Source organism: Pecten maximus, chromosome 17, assembly GCF_902652985.1.
Source record: "Pecten maximus chromosome 17, xPecMax1.1, whole genome shotgun sequence".
Lineage (NCBI taxonomy): Eukaryota > Metazoa > Mollusca > Bivalvia > Pectinida > Pectinidae > Pecten > Pecten maximus.
Window position 1 is genome coordinate 3,130,917 of NC_047031.1, and position 15,090 is coordinate 3,146,006.

Sequence of the window (15,090 nt, forward strand, 5' to 3'; positions counted from 1 at the left end):
CATGAAAGAAATATAAATGTAAGAAACAGCCAGACTTGCATAGCATTTCATCCGCGATTAGTAATCTGTGTTCAAGGGGGACAACTCTTACAACTCTTCTGCTTGTGTTCACATCTTTTTTAGCCGTCAAATGATAGTGGTATGTGTTTAATATATGTAACAGTTTAAAAAAAAAGTTTTTTTCCGGGGGTGAGGGTGTTTATTGTGTGTGCATATTCTCGTTTGTTGCCCCCCCCTCTCTCTCTCTCTCTCTCTCTCTCTCTCTCTCTCTCTCTCTCTCTCTCTCTCTCTATATATATATTGTAACTCCTTGCAGTTACTAGTTGAACTTAGTTATGCAAGTTAACTTATACAAATGAAACGTACATAGACCGTCCTTAAATGACCTTAGCTGATGATAGGACGTTAAAAATCAAACCAAAGTAATGTACTTGTTTCATTTACGACTATAAATGTTTTTCAATATTACCTCTTTTTATAGACACATTCAGAGTTAAATATACTTGTATTATTGTATGATACAACATTAACTCATTATTTTTTTTTAAAGACCCGTCATGGTTCGCAGTTGTCGTCCTAAATCGCTAGTATGTAATTTCACAGCCATTTACTCCACAACGTGAACATGCACGTTATGTGCTTGACGATCCGTAACGTACCTGCCCACACACGGAATAGCCTACCGTGCGTGTCCAACGAATGGGTCGATGCGACAGATCGGTAGTGAAGGAGAACGATGGACGCAAATAATTCTTGTCAACTTAGATTTAAAGCATACAATTATCAGCTCCATCTTTTGGAGCGGAGTATTAGCATTAAGTATCATGCTATCGTGTGGTTTAGTCGTTTCGGTCCCGCTTTTTGTGCATGAAAATATAGAAACGCTTTATCTTGGATGCCGTACTTTATACCCTTCTCATTTTTCTTAACTTTTAAAAACAAAAGAGATACACAAGGGAGGCAAATCATGTATAGAACAAACAATCGCAACATCTCGGGGACATTTCCGGCAACACTCGGAAATCAATTTTCCCCTAGATGTTGTGATTATAGAACAAAGTGTGTTACATCCACTTACTGCACATGAAACAGGTGACTGATGTGTAGGAATCCAGTCGTAAAACAGATCATGTGATCACATCTCATTGAACCCCGCTATGCATTATGGATAACAGGCCGGTGACGTAAATCTATGTTTATGTCCTTATATAGCGATCGACTCCACCTGTGTGTATCTTAGTGGCTAACATGCGACATATCTTGTTCTGCTCTACTACATATTGATTCACAGCTGATTCGACTGGAACACAGCGGACTAAAGTTGTTAAAGGATACAACACAGCACCGGGACTCGAACTAGTGACCCTTCGGTCACGTAGCCCTTCGTCCTACCACTAGACAACCGTGAAAATAAAAAAAAATATTGCAATTTATTAAAGATATTATCAAATGTACAATGTCATAATTATGGAAATATTAATTACCAATATATTGTGCTTCTCATTCTCTGGGTTCTGGTTGTAATTGCAATTAATATGTTGCAATAACGTTAAGTATGGGCTTTTCAAACCTGAAGTACAATTAATTCGAGATGTTTTATAGAAAAGTTGATTGGCGAAATAGTTGTGATGTCTTTATAGCGAACGCTTGCATTCACTTTTAATTTTGCTTTTTTTTTGAGCTAATGAACTCGACTTATCACAAACCTCATAATGCTGACGTCACGAGTATGTTCAGATCCGAGAATATCATTTTTCCACAAATCATTTTTTTGCACAAGGTCGAAGTTAATTAATTCAATTCGTTAGCAGATGAATTGCGTTTCGCATCATGCTTTTCGTGGCCGACATTGGTTTCGTGCCACTCGGCTAGGCTGCATTGCGGAAATAATGAAATCAGCATAGTCAGGATAGAGTTGTTTTATGCTTGAAATAAAAATACAAAGATATATCGGGTCATTGAAGCTAAGTGAGCATTCCCAATATATTTTACTTTTGCGCATTACGGCTTTGCTACCTTCCTCCGGGGAGTATAACTTAGCTTGACCTTCGTCCGGGGAGTATAACTTAGCTTGGCCTTCGTCCAGGGAGTATAACTGAGCTTGGCCTTCATCCGGGGAGTATAACTTAGCTTGGCCTTCATCCGGGGAGTATAACTTAGCTTGGCCTTCATCCGGGGAATTTTGTGGCAAATTTGTAAATTTGTAAACTTCAACAAAGACTAACTAACATCACAACTTAACTCACCTTTTGTTTATACGACCAAATATTCTGATGTAAAATGTACGAGGATGTTGGGTAATGTGGGGTCACAAGCCGGCCAATGTGAGTTTTTGTCAGTTATTCAAATTCCCCCAAACCATCCCTTACCAAAAGATTATATTTAGGGTGCTATGCAAAGAACCAGCAATGCTTATTTGTAGCTTGGTACATTTTTTATATAATTATTACTATGTACTTGTATCAAAATGTATTCAAATCTGACATAATTGATTACAGATTAAAAACAAAAGAGATACAAGATCTGGAATGTCATTGTTTTTAACTACTAGCACTGTCCTCTATCATACAGAAATGAAAATTCACCTACGAAAAAAAAAACACCCAAAAAACAAATGAAAAAGAATCAATACGCACATAAATGCATTGATGTATATGTTTTTTGTTACATATTTTATTTGTGAGTTCCACATAGTGCAATATTACAGAAATTAGTATCACAGCATTTAGTACAAAATCTACCAGGATAGTCGCCTTGCGAAGCATAAACTGAACACACCTGGAAAATAAAGCATAAAACCAATGAATGTTTTCTAATTTTCCTCCAATATTTCTCATACAATGGTATCTCATACGGATTGCGAAATATATCTTATCAGCTTTACAGATATCTACGAAAATAAATACAATTGATCAATTAAACTCATTGATAAACAATGTCGTGCGTATCGAAAACTCACTACTATACTAAAATCTCTGTAGTCAACTCACTTTTTTATTATCATTCCTTTTATATATAGTTATTGTCGTCAGTATACCTACCATCTTACGTTCGCATCCCAAATTGTAACGAATAGTATGGCCATCATAAGCTTGCTGATTTGTAGAGCACATCTGATAAGAAAAGAACATATAGACCAAAAAGAAATTATTGGTACAACCAGGTAGACATGTACATAATTGATATTCCTATGAATAAAAAATAAATAAATGAATAAAGGCGATACAGATATACAGCAGCTAAACTATGCACGAGGGCTGATTGATATATTTTGAGCCTCATATTGAAGGATTTGAATTTCCCCGCATATATTGTATTGTTTTTCAACATAACCCCCTTCAATATCTATAGACCTTTTCCAGCGGTGTTTAAGGGCCTCAATGCCACTTTTATCCCCAGTAAAGCATCATCTAACATCGCATGACCCTTAATGTTGGCGAGATGCTCTTTCGTTAACGTGAATTTGCGATATCTGCGCTCATTAATTCCAAAATTGTCGACCTATGTTTTGTTTCTCCAAGGACTAGAAAGACAAAAGAAGGAGCTCCGGAAATCAAACGTCCAACATTACGAACGGATACATGTTGATAATATATTTTTTTCGGAGATTTGCTGTAAGATGACTAAAAAATCACCAAATTATTTTTACCACGCTATTTGAATAAAAAAATTATATTGTACTATTTAAGTGTTGGCCAAATACTGCTACTACTACTACTGGCTATAAAATGACTGAGCTTCGGCTTTGTTATATCATTGTGTACCTCATCAGCAAAACAACTCTTCGTAGTTGTACATTCTGAAGGATGTCTGACATCGTCACAGCTGAAGCAGATTTTTTCTCCGTTTTCGGCTGAATAATAAATAATCCGAATTAGTACCCCGGACTCAAAATTAAACATTAATTACACTACATTGCTGCTACATCACCTGGCCATGGCCTTTGTAAAGCGTCGCCCTGTGATTTGGTTTGTTTTTGTTTAACGTCCTATTAACAGTCGTGGTCATTTAAGGACGTGCCAGGTTTTGAATGTGGGGGAAAGCCGGAGTACCCGGAGAGAAAACCATCGGCCTACGGTCAGTACCTGACAACTGCCCCACGTAGGTTTCGAACTCGCAACCCAGAGGTGGAGGACTAGTGATAAAGTGTCGGTACACCTTAACCACTCGGCCACCCCACACCCAATACTGACTAGCAATGATTGGAAACAGAACGGGGTTCTTGAAGTTAGTTTGCACTATTACCAGTTTCATTTTTTTTTTTGTCTTTCAAATTCTATCTGATGAATTGCATATTGGTAAGTAATTGCATATCGTGTCCCTGTTCTATATTTGGTGTGAATACTTCTGTCTCTTAAATATCATTTGTTTTCACTTATATGTATTTGCATACCGTAGGTGCATTGTGATTTATTTATGTTTATTATTATTATTTCATTTCATTTTATTTGATTATTATTGTCATGATATATTTATTTATGTATTGATTTTTTTTTGAAAATATCCTCTCTATATATATCTTTTGGCAGGACATTTTACCGTTGTAGAGTATGGATATGTTTGATAAAAACACAATGAATACTAAACTCAATCCAGGTTCTTGTTAGGGTCATTTAAATGTACACTTGGTAGTAGTTAGATACGGTAGCGCCGACATTAATCAAACTGCATCACAGAACCAGTTTGACCTGAAGTATTGATACGTATGAGGGGACTGAGGAAAAGGGTTGAAATGCCTGTCAAGATCTGAAGTTTGAATATTTAATATTTCAACACTTTAAGTTCTTAACTTTCATGTTCAAAAAGACGCCAAAATCGTATTCAAATTCTTCTACGTTATGCCGTTTGAAATGACTTAAAATGTATTCAGTGAGTATTAGTGTTATAGCATTTGAGGTGACAAATGTATTATTTCCCAGCGTTCATACACATCGTGTTCAGTAAGAAACACATAGCAGTTAAATTAGATAATTACGTAATCCACACAAGTCTCGGTTACAACCACAACTTGAGCTGTTCTGGTCCGTGCAGCCCATAGCATCCGCGTCACAACATTGGATACACCGGCCACTATCTCTAATCCCCCTCTTACGACCAACAACTGGGGAAGACGAGAGGGTGCCACACTGTCACCGAAAAAACAACATATTTTTGCATCAATACACATAAGGTAACAAGCAGTATTTTCCCACACCAGATTAGCCTGTAGCCCCTGACTGACCTCAGTTAGGGCTGAAGAAGGCCACCAGATAGTGATCGAAAGCTACCCGTGAGTAGAATTTATTTTTTTGAGTGACATTGTAAAATATTTCATTTATTAAGCAGTATTTACTTGTCAACTAAGTGTTACATATAATGCTGAATTATTATTACTGATTTATATATTTTAGTATAGCCACATGGAGATATTTCATATTCTAAATATTTGTTTAAATTTATCAATAAATCAATAAAAAAAAACATGGACGGAAATGATGAAAGTAAACACATACCTCAGAGTTTGATAAACATCCATAGTCAAACGTTACATTGCCGGTGGTACTGACAGTGCGCCTCGAGAAACAAATCTGAAAAGAACAGAAATGACATTACAGTAACATGTGATTGTATAGTGATATATTTAGTTGTTATATAGCGTTGTCTTTACAAAAATTCGTTTGAAAGCACTTCGTAATTCATCATTTTCAAATTGACCTTGTTTTGACATTTACAAAAGACCAGGCCGCCCTCCCCAGGAAATATGGGGGATGAAAACTTCGGCGTTAACCAACGATATGAATTTGAGTTCACAGACAAGTATATTGTCGAATTTCTTAGGAATTGATATGTATTGATATAAACTCTCAACAATACTATCTATTATTTCTATCGGGATTTCAAACCTGGGTGATATTTACAGTACAAGTCAATCCACCCTACCTCTCTGACACTCGATATACACATTTGAAAATATCGGGCGTTTCGTCGAAAACATCATATAACATGCAACGAAATGATTAGCAACTACACTTTGTTGATCGTGGAGTAATATACACTACCGACATACCTCGTCAGTGCTGCACTGTGTTGATCGTGGAGTAATATACACTACCGACATACCTCGTCAGTGCTGCACTGTGTTGATCGTGGAGTAATATACACTACACGACATACCTCGTCAGTGCTGCATTCAACCACCTTATTGCAATCCTCCTTCCTCGACACCCCTGTACATGAGTAGCATGACTGTTTGCCTGCAGCCACTGAAATGTAGATTTTCTTTTTCGATACGGTCATAATATCGTACTTTGATTTCTGTGATAGCAATATAATCCATTATACATTGATTTAAAAAAAAATAATAATAAAAAAAAAGTTTACATTTTTTTTTTAATTTCTATATTGTGAGAAAGACATATTTCTTCCATTTTCTGAGTATTCAGAGAAGCTATGGCACTTCATTTGTAGAGCCTTGTACGACCTACATACACACTTGTATTCATTAATTGTTAAAGTTCTATAACAGGAAAGCATAATCTGATAGTTCACGTTGGAAGTGAGGATTGCCTCCCTTGTTAAGGGTTTATGTATCAGTGATATATGCTATAATATATCATCTGTACCTGCTAGAAGTGCAGCTATGCAAAATACAAGTTCCATGGAACTGAAAATAGAAATTATAATAATGATTAATTAGCTAGTATTATATCCACAGTTCAAAATATTGAAATTGAAATGTAAAAGTAACAATAGACAACATTTTTAACGGATTTGTTCTTTATTCTAAACACGTATTTGCCCTGTTGTGTTACGGCATTTGCCTCTATCGAAATGAACAACTTCGAAAGATCGAAAGATATATACATATATATTGTATTCCCCCTCCATCCCAATAAACAATTAAAAACCCCTTAACAGCATGAACGATCCATTGAAGGATGTATATTGCAGTGAATATCATTTAACTAATGGCTCGAGTGTTTTCTGTTGAATCAATCCAGTATATAACCGTCCATATTCATAGCAAAGAAAATGCGTCTGATTTTATGTATACCGTGGAATCATTTTTAATCATACCCTAGTATTCCGGAAATATGAAGGGATTGTCACACATCTAGCTAGAACCAAAATGGCTCTCAAACAAATGAAAAGTACAGGAACAACAGCTCATACTTAAGTAGCAGTAGTGTTGCAAAATGGCCAAATAAAATATGCACATCGTATCTGAAGCAAAGATATTACAATAGGACAAAACATGTTATTAATTGTTATTAAAAAGGTATTTTCAAAGTACAGAACTGGACTGAAATACCCACCGTGATCTGGTATATCGTTTGTTAACACACACACATATCTTTATGTGTATAATTTATTCCGTGGTAACTGATTTTATGCCCTATCCTTATCAACAACAATCTTATCTTTCTTAAACGAGAACGTTATCGAACAGGGGCAATTGGAATTACCGTATTTACGATTGCCTATTTTCCATCAGTAATAATATAATCATCTTTGTTTCTTTATAATGGCCTTTGTGAGTCATTCCCCGCTTGGGGAAATGGTTCCATTCTATTATTCTTGTATGCAGGTCTTTTATTATTCCCTTGCAAAAGTAGAGAGAATCATCATTTTCACTACTGTATCAGAGCAGCATGGGTTATTCCGTTGTTAGGATAGAGAATCCCATATTTTTTTCTACTGTATACAAACCAGCGTAGCTTTTTTCCTGTATATAGGTAGTGTCCAATACTTACTGTAAATAAAGATCTATTTTCCTATTGTACGTAGAGTATTCGGCCATTTTGTTGCTGTATACAAACCTTTGTTAGCAACATTTTTTTTTCGTTTAAAGTAGCCTGTTTTCTCCCTCTAAGATACTGTTAATTGGTGTGTGATGGATGTATCCATCCAAAAGATGTTTGAATATATTCCTCTCTATTTAACTTTTCAGTCGGAGATGCAAATACAACACTATTGCCGACAAAATGATTTATTTTAATTAAACAAAATAGAAATAAGTATGTAGATTTGTATCAAGACACCGTGAAAAGTATTAGGAGAACATGGACATATGCTACGGCAGAGAAAGCGTCTTCAGTCAGATTCATCGACAATAACTGCAATACAAATATAGGTCAAACATTTTGAGGACTGGCTCCACACGTACTGAACTCAATATCATTACATACTGCTTATCATTGAACAATCCGTCTAACTTTGTAAATGGAGAACAAGACTCAGGCCCGAACATCTAGTGTTGTTTTCATTTGTGTATTCCTAACATGCTTGATATTCAGTGTAGTCCTAACGATATATGTACTTTTAGAGTTACAGACTTTACGGAATCAGTATGAGGAACTACAGCAAAACGTTGCTGATAATTTCCTCCAAATCCAGAAGTTTACTACAACTAAAGGACTGGTAAGTATGCATTTTTTATTGAATTTTGTACTTGTACTGGCTCCATTGTCCTATCGGTATTATATTGATTGTTAGTACTTCAACTAACATCACATTGTTAGAAACTCAGTATGGTGTATTGCAACTATTCATGTAAAAACAGAACATGCTGTAATAATTATGACATTAAACGTTACAACTACTACGCTTATGAAATAATAAACATAATTATTATAATAAGTTAAGAGTTCCAATCATCAATGTAATAAAAAGAGTTGATTACAATGAGAGTAGCAGTTGCAGCCCTTAATGTAATAATTGTAACAATTATAGCTAAACATTGTGTATGAAACATATTGAACGAATACTGTAGATATGTTTAATGACTATAAAGACGAATTGCTGGTCTAAATGTCATATCAAATCCACTCAAAAGTTCATACCTTTGTACTGTCATTATCTTGGCCTGTCGCTCTAGTTTCCTGACCTGTGACCCTCAATTTGAGACATGTTCGATAGTGACATCATTACTGTTATCGGTCCTGGTGTTGGTCAACAGATAAGTACATGTACCAAATAGTTTTTTTTCTTTAATCAGATGTTTCCTTAGGGGATTCAAATTAAGTATTATTGTGCTAAAGAGCATGCCTCATACATTTTGTATGTTTGACAATGGGATTGGGGTGGGGGAAGCGATGGGTGGATGTATGCTGGATTATGTGAGTGGCCAGGCCGTAGGCTGTTACCGTAAGTTGATATATTCAATTATGTTCTTTTTCAAATTGATTGCGATATTTTTATTATTAAAGAAAAGGGCTCATTTTTCAAAATATATATTAAAATCCCAGTATTTATATCAAAACAATCGACTGTGATATAACAGATTCGAATAACAAAATTCGTCTATTAACTATATTTCAGAAAAAGGATACCGGAGCCATAAACTCCCTTATGAGGCAGGCGAGACAATTAACATCACACAATCTGATAGCAGACTTATTACATGCACAGGTATGTTGGAAAGTAATGTGTTTATTTGAGAAAAAAGGAAGGCCGATTAGGGAGTTTCGTTTACGTAAAGGTATTAATTCATATCATTTTGTATAATATTTTGATGATGTATGCAATATGCAATATAGCTTAACAACAGTAAGTGCAATTAATTAAGCTCGTTACATATATTGCTTTAATTGAAAAATATAACTATTTTGTCTTTTAAATTTCAAAGCGAATTATAGATTATGGGATTACTATTTCAACAAATATTACATAAATAATAAAACCGGAATAACACCAAGCGAAAGTACGGTATACAAATATCGTAATATATATATATTAAAAAAATAATGTTTATTTCTTATTCCTGTTCGATTTTGTAGTGAATCGCCTGTTGTTTCTTGATCTAGTTGATGCTAATGATGAAAATAAAATTTACTTTGAAATATCTATTTGCAGGCACACATATTGGAGACTCATTGTACTAATGATAGTAAACTCTGCATGCAAGGTAAGCATTAAACTGGCTTACTGTCTGTGGAACATTTAAATCATAAGTAAAATTCAGCTTCATTATTTAGATCTAGTTTCAAACTAGGGGGGGGGGGGGGGGGGGGGGGGGGGGGGGATATCTTTATTAGATTTAAGCAAAGCAATCCGAAGCAAAAAAAGCAGAAAAAACGAAGTGGCTGGTTGCCAGTCTAGGTAAACACGTTTCAATTGAAAGTCACACTTGATAAAGGGAACCATTTAAGAAAACAGAAAAAATATATACCCTGACGGACACGTTGTTTGTCTATAAAGATTGTTCAGGGGGGAGAGAGAAAGATTGTTCAGGGGAGAGATAAAGACTGTTCAGGGGGGAGAGAGAAAGATTGTTCAAGGGGAGAGAGAAAGATTGTTCAGGGGAGAGAGAAAGATTGTTCAGGGGAGAGAGAAAGATTGTTCAAGGGGAGAGAGAAAGATTGTTCAGGGGAGAGAGAAAGATTGTTCAGGGGAGAGAGAAAGATTGTTCAGGGGGAAAGAGAAAGATTGTTCAGGGGGAGAGAGAAAGATTGTTCAGGGGGAGAGATAAAGATTTTTCAGGGGGAGAGAGAAAGATTGTTCAAGGGGAGAGAGAAAGATTGTTCAGGGGGAAGAGAAAGATTGTTCAGGGGGGAGAGAGAAAGATTGTTCAGGGGAGAGATAAAGATTGTTCAGGGAGAGAGAGAAAGATTGCTCAAGGGGAGAGATAAAGATTGTTCAGGGGAGAGAGAAAGATTGTTCAGTGGGAGAGAGAAAGATTGCTCAGGGGGAGAGAGAAAGATTTTCAGGGGGAGAGAGAAAGATTGTTCAGGGGGAGAGAGAAAGATTTTCAGGGGGAGAGAGAAAGATTGTTCAGGGGGGAGAGAGAAAGATTGTTCAGGGAGAGAGAAAGATTGTTCAGGGGAGAGAGAAAGATTGTTCAGGGGGAGAGAGAAAGATTGCTGAGGGGGGAGAGAGAAAAATTGTTCAGGGGAGAGAGAAAGATTGTTCAGGGGGAGAGAGAAAGATTGTTCAGGGGAGAGAGAAGTGTTAGGGGAGAAAAATTGTTCAAGGGGGAGGAGGAGAAGATTGTTCAGGGGAGAGAGAAAGATTGTTCAAGGGAGAAAGAAAGATTGTTCAGGGGGGAGAAAGATTGTTCAGGGGGGAGAGAAAGATTGTTCAGGGGGAGAGAAAGATTGTTCAGGGGAGAGAGAAAGATTGTTCGGGGGGGGAGGGGGGAGAAAGATTGTTCAGGGGGAGAGAGAAAAGATTGTTCAGGGGGGAGAGAGAAAGATTGTTCAGGGGGAGAGAGAAAGATTGTTCAGGGAGAGAGAGAAAGATTGTTCAGAGGGAGAGAGAAAGATTGTTCAAAGGGAGAGAGAAAGATTGTTCAGGGGGAGAGAAAGATTGTTCAGGGGGAGAGAGAAAGATTGTTCAAGGGGGAGAGAGAAAGATTGTTCAAGGGGAGAGAAAAAGATTGTTCAGGGGGAGAGAGAAAGATTGTTCAGGGGGGAGAAAGAAAGAGGAAGTCATTGCCAGTTGATGTTTATATCATATTGCATTGTGCTATTTTACCTGTTAAGAAACGTCACTCATTATTGTCCACCGTGACTGTGGTAGCAACATCTGGTGTCACATGTTAAAATGCCGCCACCGTAATACGTTTATTAAATCAAAATTAGCGTTATCCAATCATCTTAGCTCATCGTATCTACGCTGATGTGTACAGCATAGATACATTTTTTTTCTAGGACCAAAGGGGGAAACTGGTCCAAAAGGAGATCCGGGGATACCAGGAAAAGCCAAGGATCCCGAGTGTTCTTGTCTCAGTAAGTAACAGGAAAATGTTAGAATTACAACTAATTTCAATATTTCCACTACACAATGTATTTAAAATTCAAAATATTTCAGCAGACTCATTATTGACTCCCAATCTTGGGAAGCAATCTTTAAAGAAAAAATCGTGTAATCCAATGTTTGTTCCTTTTTGTGAAATGAGTAATATTTTGATTATGAACACTTTAAACAATGGCAGTTTTCTGTGTTGAAATTTTCTTCCCAAAACTCCAGCATGGTCTTGATAATGCATTTCATTGAGAGAAAGAGGCATTCAGTAGAGCTTTGGAGTTTTGCAATCTCGGGTGAAGATTCGAGATATGTTTGCAATCAAATCCGAAGATGGTTAATTTAACTCTAGGAAAATAGGGAAAATAAATGAATAAATAGATAACATGAATAAATGTTCGTGTGTGAGAAATAATGGAACACCCTATATTTTTCGTGGTTAGGACACTTAACAAGGGTGGCTTTGGAAGCATGCGAACTACGATATTTGTTATTCAGTGATGTAGCCAGCAGCTACTACAAAGAACTCATCATAACAAACATATATGTTTTTACCATTTCTTTACTACTGGTGCATGCTTGTTTTGGTCAAGGTCAGTATATGGGGTCACATGTCCGTTTACGTGGGTTTTTACTCCTATTCCCCGGATGTCGTCCAAATTAAGAGCCCTCGCATGAAATTATTGCGATTTATATAAATGCAATGCAACTTGTTTCGAGTTGAAATAAAACGAAAAAGGTTAATTATTTTCTAGTTTCACCGGCTGTAAGGGGTGACGGTTCACAGCATTACCTATCGGGAGGACGACCTGTAGTGTTACACTGTCTGACGGCGGGAAATCCCGACCCTTATGTCACGTGGACAAAAGATGGCGTTAGAATCAGTACAATTACCAATCAAAACCTCACGGTTACTACCCCTGGTAACTATACATGTACAGCTGAGAATATTGTAGGCGTAGCTACACTTACCTTCCACGTGACGTAGTAAAATTATCAGATCCTATCTGTTTTTGTTATTTAGATTGTGTATATATCAGTACTCAAAGTATGTCACAACGGTTAATTAATCAATGTAAAATGTTTTGGAGAAAGACAATGTTTTATCGAGTGATACAAACCCTATCTCAAAGTCACGCAACATATCCAACGTGTCAATCACAAGTTGTACCTTGCTCGTTATAGTATCTCTCATTTGGCTTTTAATATGGTGTCGCCGATAATTGTTTGTATATATACAATATATAGTTAAAATTAAAGATAATCAACATCTGAGCGACATTATAAGATCGCATTGTCGTTGTACATTCAAACTACTGTCAGACACGCTGTATCATTTATAGGTATTTTGAAGACAAGGGCAGTACAACGTTTAAAGGCATTTTATAAGATATTATAACATATATGTCTTGTTATTGCATATTTGAATAGAATATTTTCTAAATAAGCTGATTTTCTATCTAAACTTTTGTTTATTTTCAAATCATAGATATATCTTACAAGAATGTAGAAATATAGTCAACCTCAATCCACTCAGAGGTAAAGTATCTGTAATGCATCACTTATTGCATGAAACAATAGGTTATAGTACAATGGATATATATATATATATAAATATGTATAAATCAACAAGCATATTTGTTATTGGAATATAAAATCGTGAAATCTTTAAAAGCAGAAAATCTGAAAAGTTTAAAATATAATGTTTAACAAATTTTGATAGTTCAAAAGTTTCATTTCAATGATACTCGCTATTTGCAATCTGAACTGGATTTATTTTTAATTTGTTGTATTTGTACAATATCATGTTTGTTACGATAATGGTATCCATCCCTAAGTATAGGCCTATGAACGATTATATATGTACCTCAAATGACCTGCTATACCGATAATAATGTCGGATATACAGGGTTCATACGTCCTTAAGTCAACATCCCTATATGTCATTACTTGGTTTCTATGTAACATAAGTACATGGCCAAATCACAGTTGGACAGGAATTCGCTAAAATGTGACATATTGTATATGTAGGTCAATTTCAACTAGATTACCTGTCTATTCATTTTAAATTTAGTCCTCTAAGTCAGAGGAGGGAATAAAGTTGCCAAATGGATGTGTAGAGAATACAATTATTTGGAAAACAACAAAAAACAACAATCAGCAAAATGCCAACTGTAACAGCTTTTGGAGAATTGGACTGGGTGATATTCGCCGCCATGTTGTCCATTTCAGTTGTGATAGGAATATATTTCTCAATAACCGGTGACAGGCAAAGAACTACGTCGAACTTCCTCATGGGCGATCGAAAGTTGGAATTAATGCCGATTTCGATTTCTATGTTGGTTTCATTTATGTCCGCCATCTCTCTTCTCGGGTACCCGGCTGAGATGTTCACCCAGGGAACTATGTTTCTGATGATAGTGTTTGCCTATGTGGTTGGTGGTTTCTTCGTCATAACTTTAATCGTCCCTCTGATGTACCCCCTTCAAATGACAAGCGCATATGAGGTAAAGTAGACACTAATGGAGTATAATGTCGGCGAGTGTGTATATAAACCATTCTGTGAGAATTTATATGTGAAAGTCAATGGTAAACTCTCATTTATATATCACTTATATCATTATTGTGAATTTTCCATTTATTGATAGTAACACTCCAACCAAAGATATTTACTTTCATCGCTGCATCTTGAGGTCTTGGTATAAGTTCCGTGATTTTGATTTTTATGACATGGCTAGTCGCTAAGCAAAAATTGAGAGTCACGAAACGTTTTACCTCCAACACAAATATACGTGGTTGTTAAAGGTAAAATATACAGGTACACTTCCCCGATGATATTCATGTTACATATATAAAGTTATATTATAATGTACAGCCATTGTGAATGACAAATAACAACTCTCCTACTATGAGTTATATGTAAGTTATTATCCAGTGAGATATGTATACTAGCTATTTATTTATCGTCTCATTAGATCGTGCAACAAAGATCGTTATATGTGTTAGGTAAAATCTAAGATAAGAATTCAGAAAATGTCATAAATGAATTTGTCAATCAAGGTCATTTGTGAGATTGAACCTTGTTGGCCACATTTTTGAAGAAAGTTTAAAGAAACACGATGCATTTTTGTGAGGCAGAACTATGTTGGATTATCGAAGTCACACTTATTCATTAATAATAGACTATGATAATATGACTAAACTGACCTTCAGGAATAAGGAATTGGGTATAGATTTAAGATCGATACTTTCTTTATCTGCCAGGTAACGTCGAATGTGCACTTATTCTTAGTCACAGATATGACAGTATTTGATGAGGGTGTTACGGCATGGCGTTGTCTATCCTTCAGTCTTACAGCCATTATT

General features: G+C 36.0%; 2 protein-coding genes across 4 annotated transcripts; one reads left to right on the top strand and one right to left on the bottom strand.

Annotated features, from left to right (window-relative positions):
* Positions 1–2,644: 2,644 nt before the first annotated feature.
* On the bottom strand, positions 2,645–8,885 carry LOC117314975. Of its 2 annotated transcripts, none has more exons than XM_033869097.1 (8): positions 8,823–8,885; positions 6,603–6,643; positions 6,154–6,242; positions 5,493–5,567; positions 4,976–5,126; positions 3,765–3,853; positions 3,042–3,113; positions 2,645–2,778 (listed from the first exon to the last, which is right to left on the bottom strand). In XM_033869097.1, exons 1-8 carry the CDS (start codon positions 8,834–8,836, stop codon positions 2,674–2,676), a joined length of 636 nt encoding a protein of 211 aa, XP_033724988.1. In that variant the 5' UTR covers positions 8,837–8,885; the 3' UTR covers positions 2,645–2,673. The 2 variants fall into 2 exon arrangements, with proteins under 2 accessions (XP_033724988.1, XP_033724989.1); XM_033869098.1 differs by lacking the exon at positions 8,823–8,885 and adding an exon at positions 7,296–7,384.
* On the top strand, positions 8,205–12,730 carry LOC117314977 (leucine-rich repeat neuronal protein 2-like). 2 transcript variants are annotated; one of them, XM_033869099.1, is made up of 5 exons: positions 8,205–8,400; positions 9,301–9,390; positions 9,835–9,886; positions 11,631–11,708; positions 12,480–12,730. In XM_033869099.1, exons 2-5 carry the CDS (start codon positions 9,331–9,333, stop codon positions 12,710–12,712), a joined length of 423 nt encoding a protein of 140 aa, XP_033724990.1. In that variant the 5' UTR covers positions 8,205–8,400; positions 9,301–9,330; the 3' UTR covers positions 12,713–12,730. The 2 variants fall into 2 exon arrangements, with proteins under 2 accessions (XP_033724990.1, XP_033724991.1); XM_033869100.1 differs by lacking the exon at positions 8,205–8,400 and adding an exon at positions 8,937–9,126.
* Positions 12,731–15,090: the final 2,360 nt, after the last annotated feature.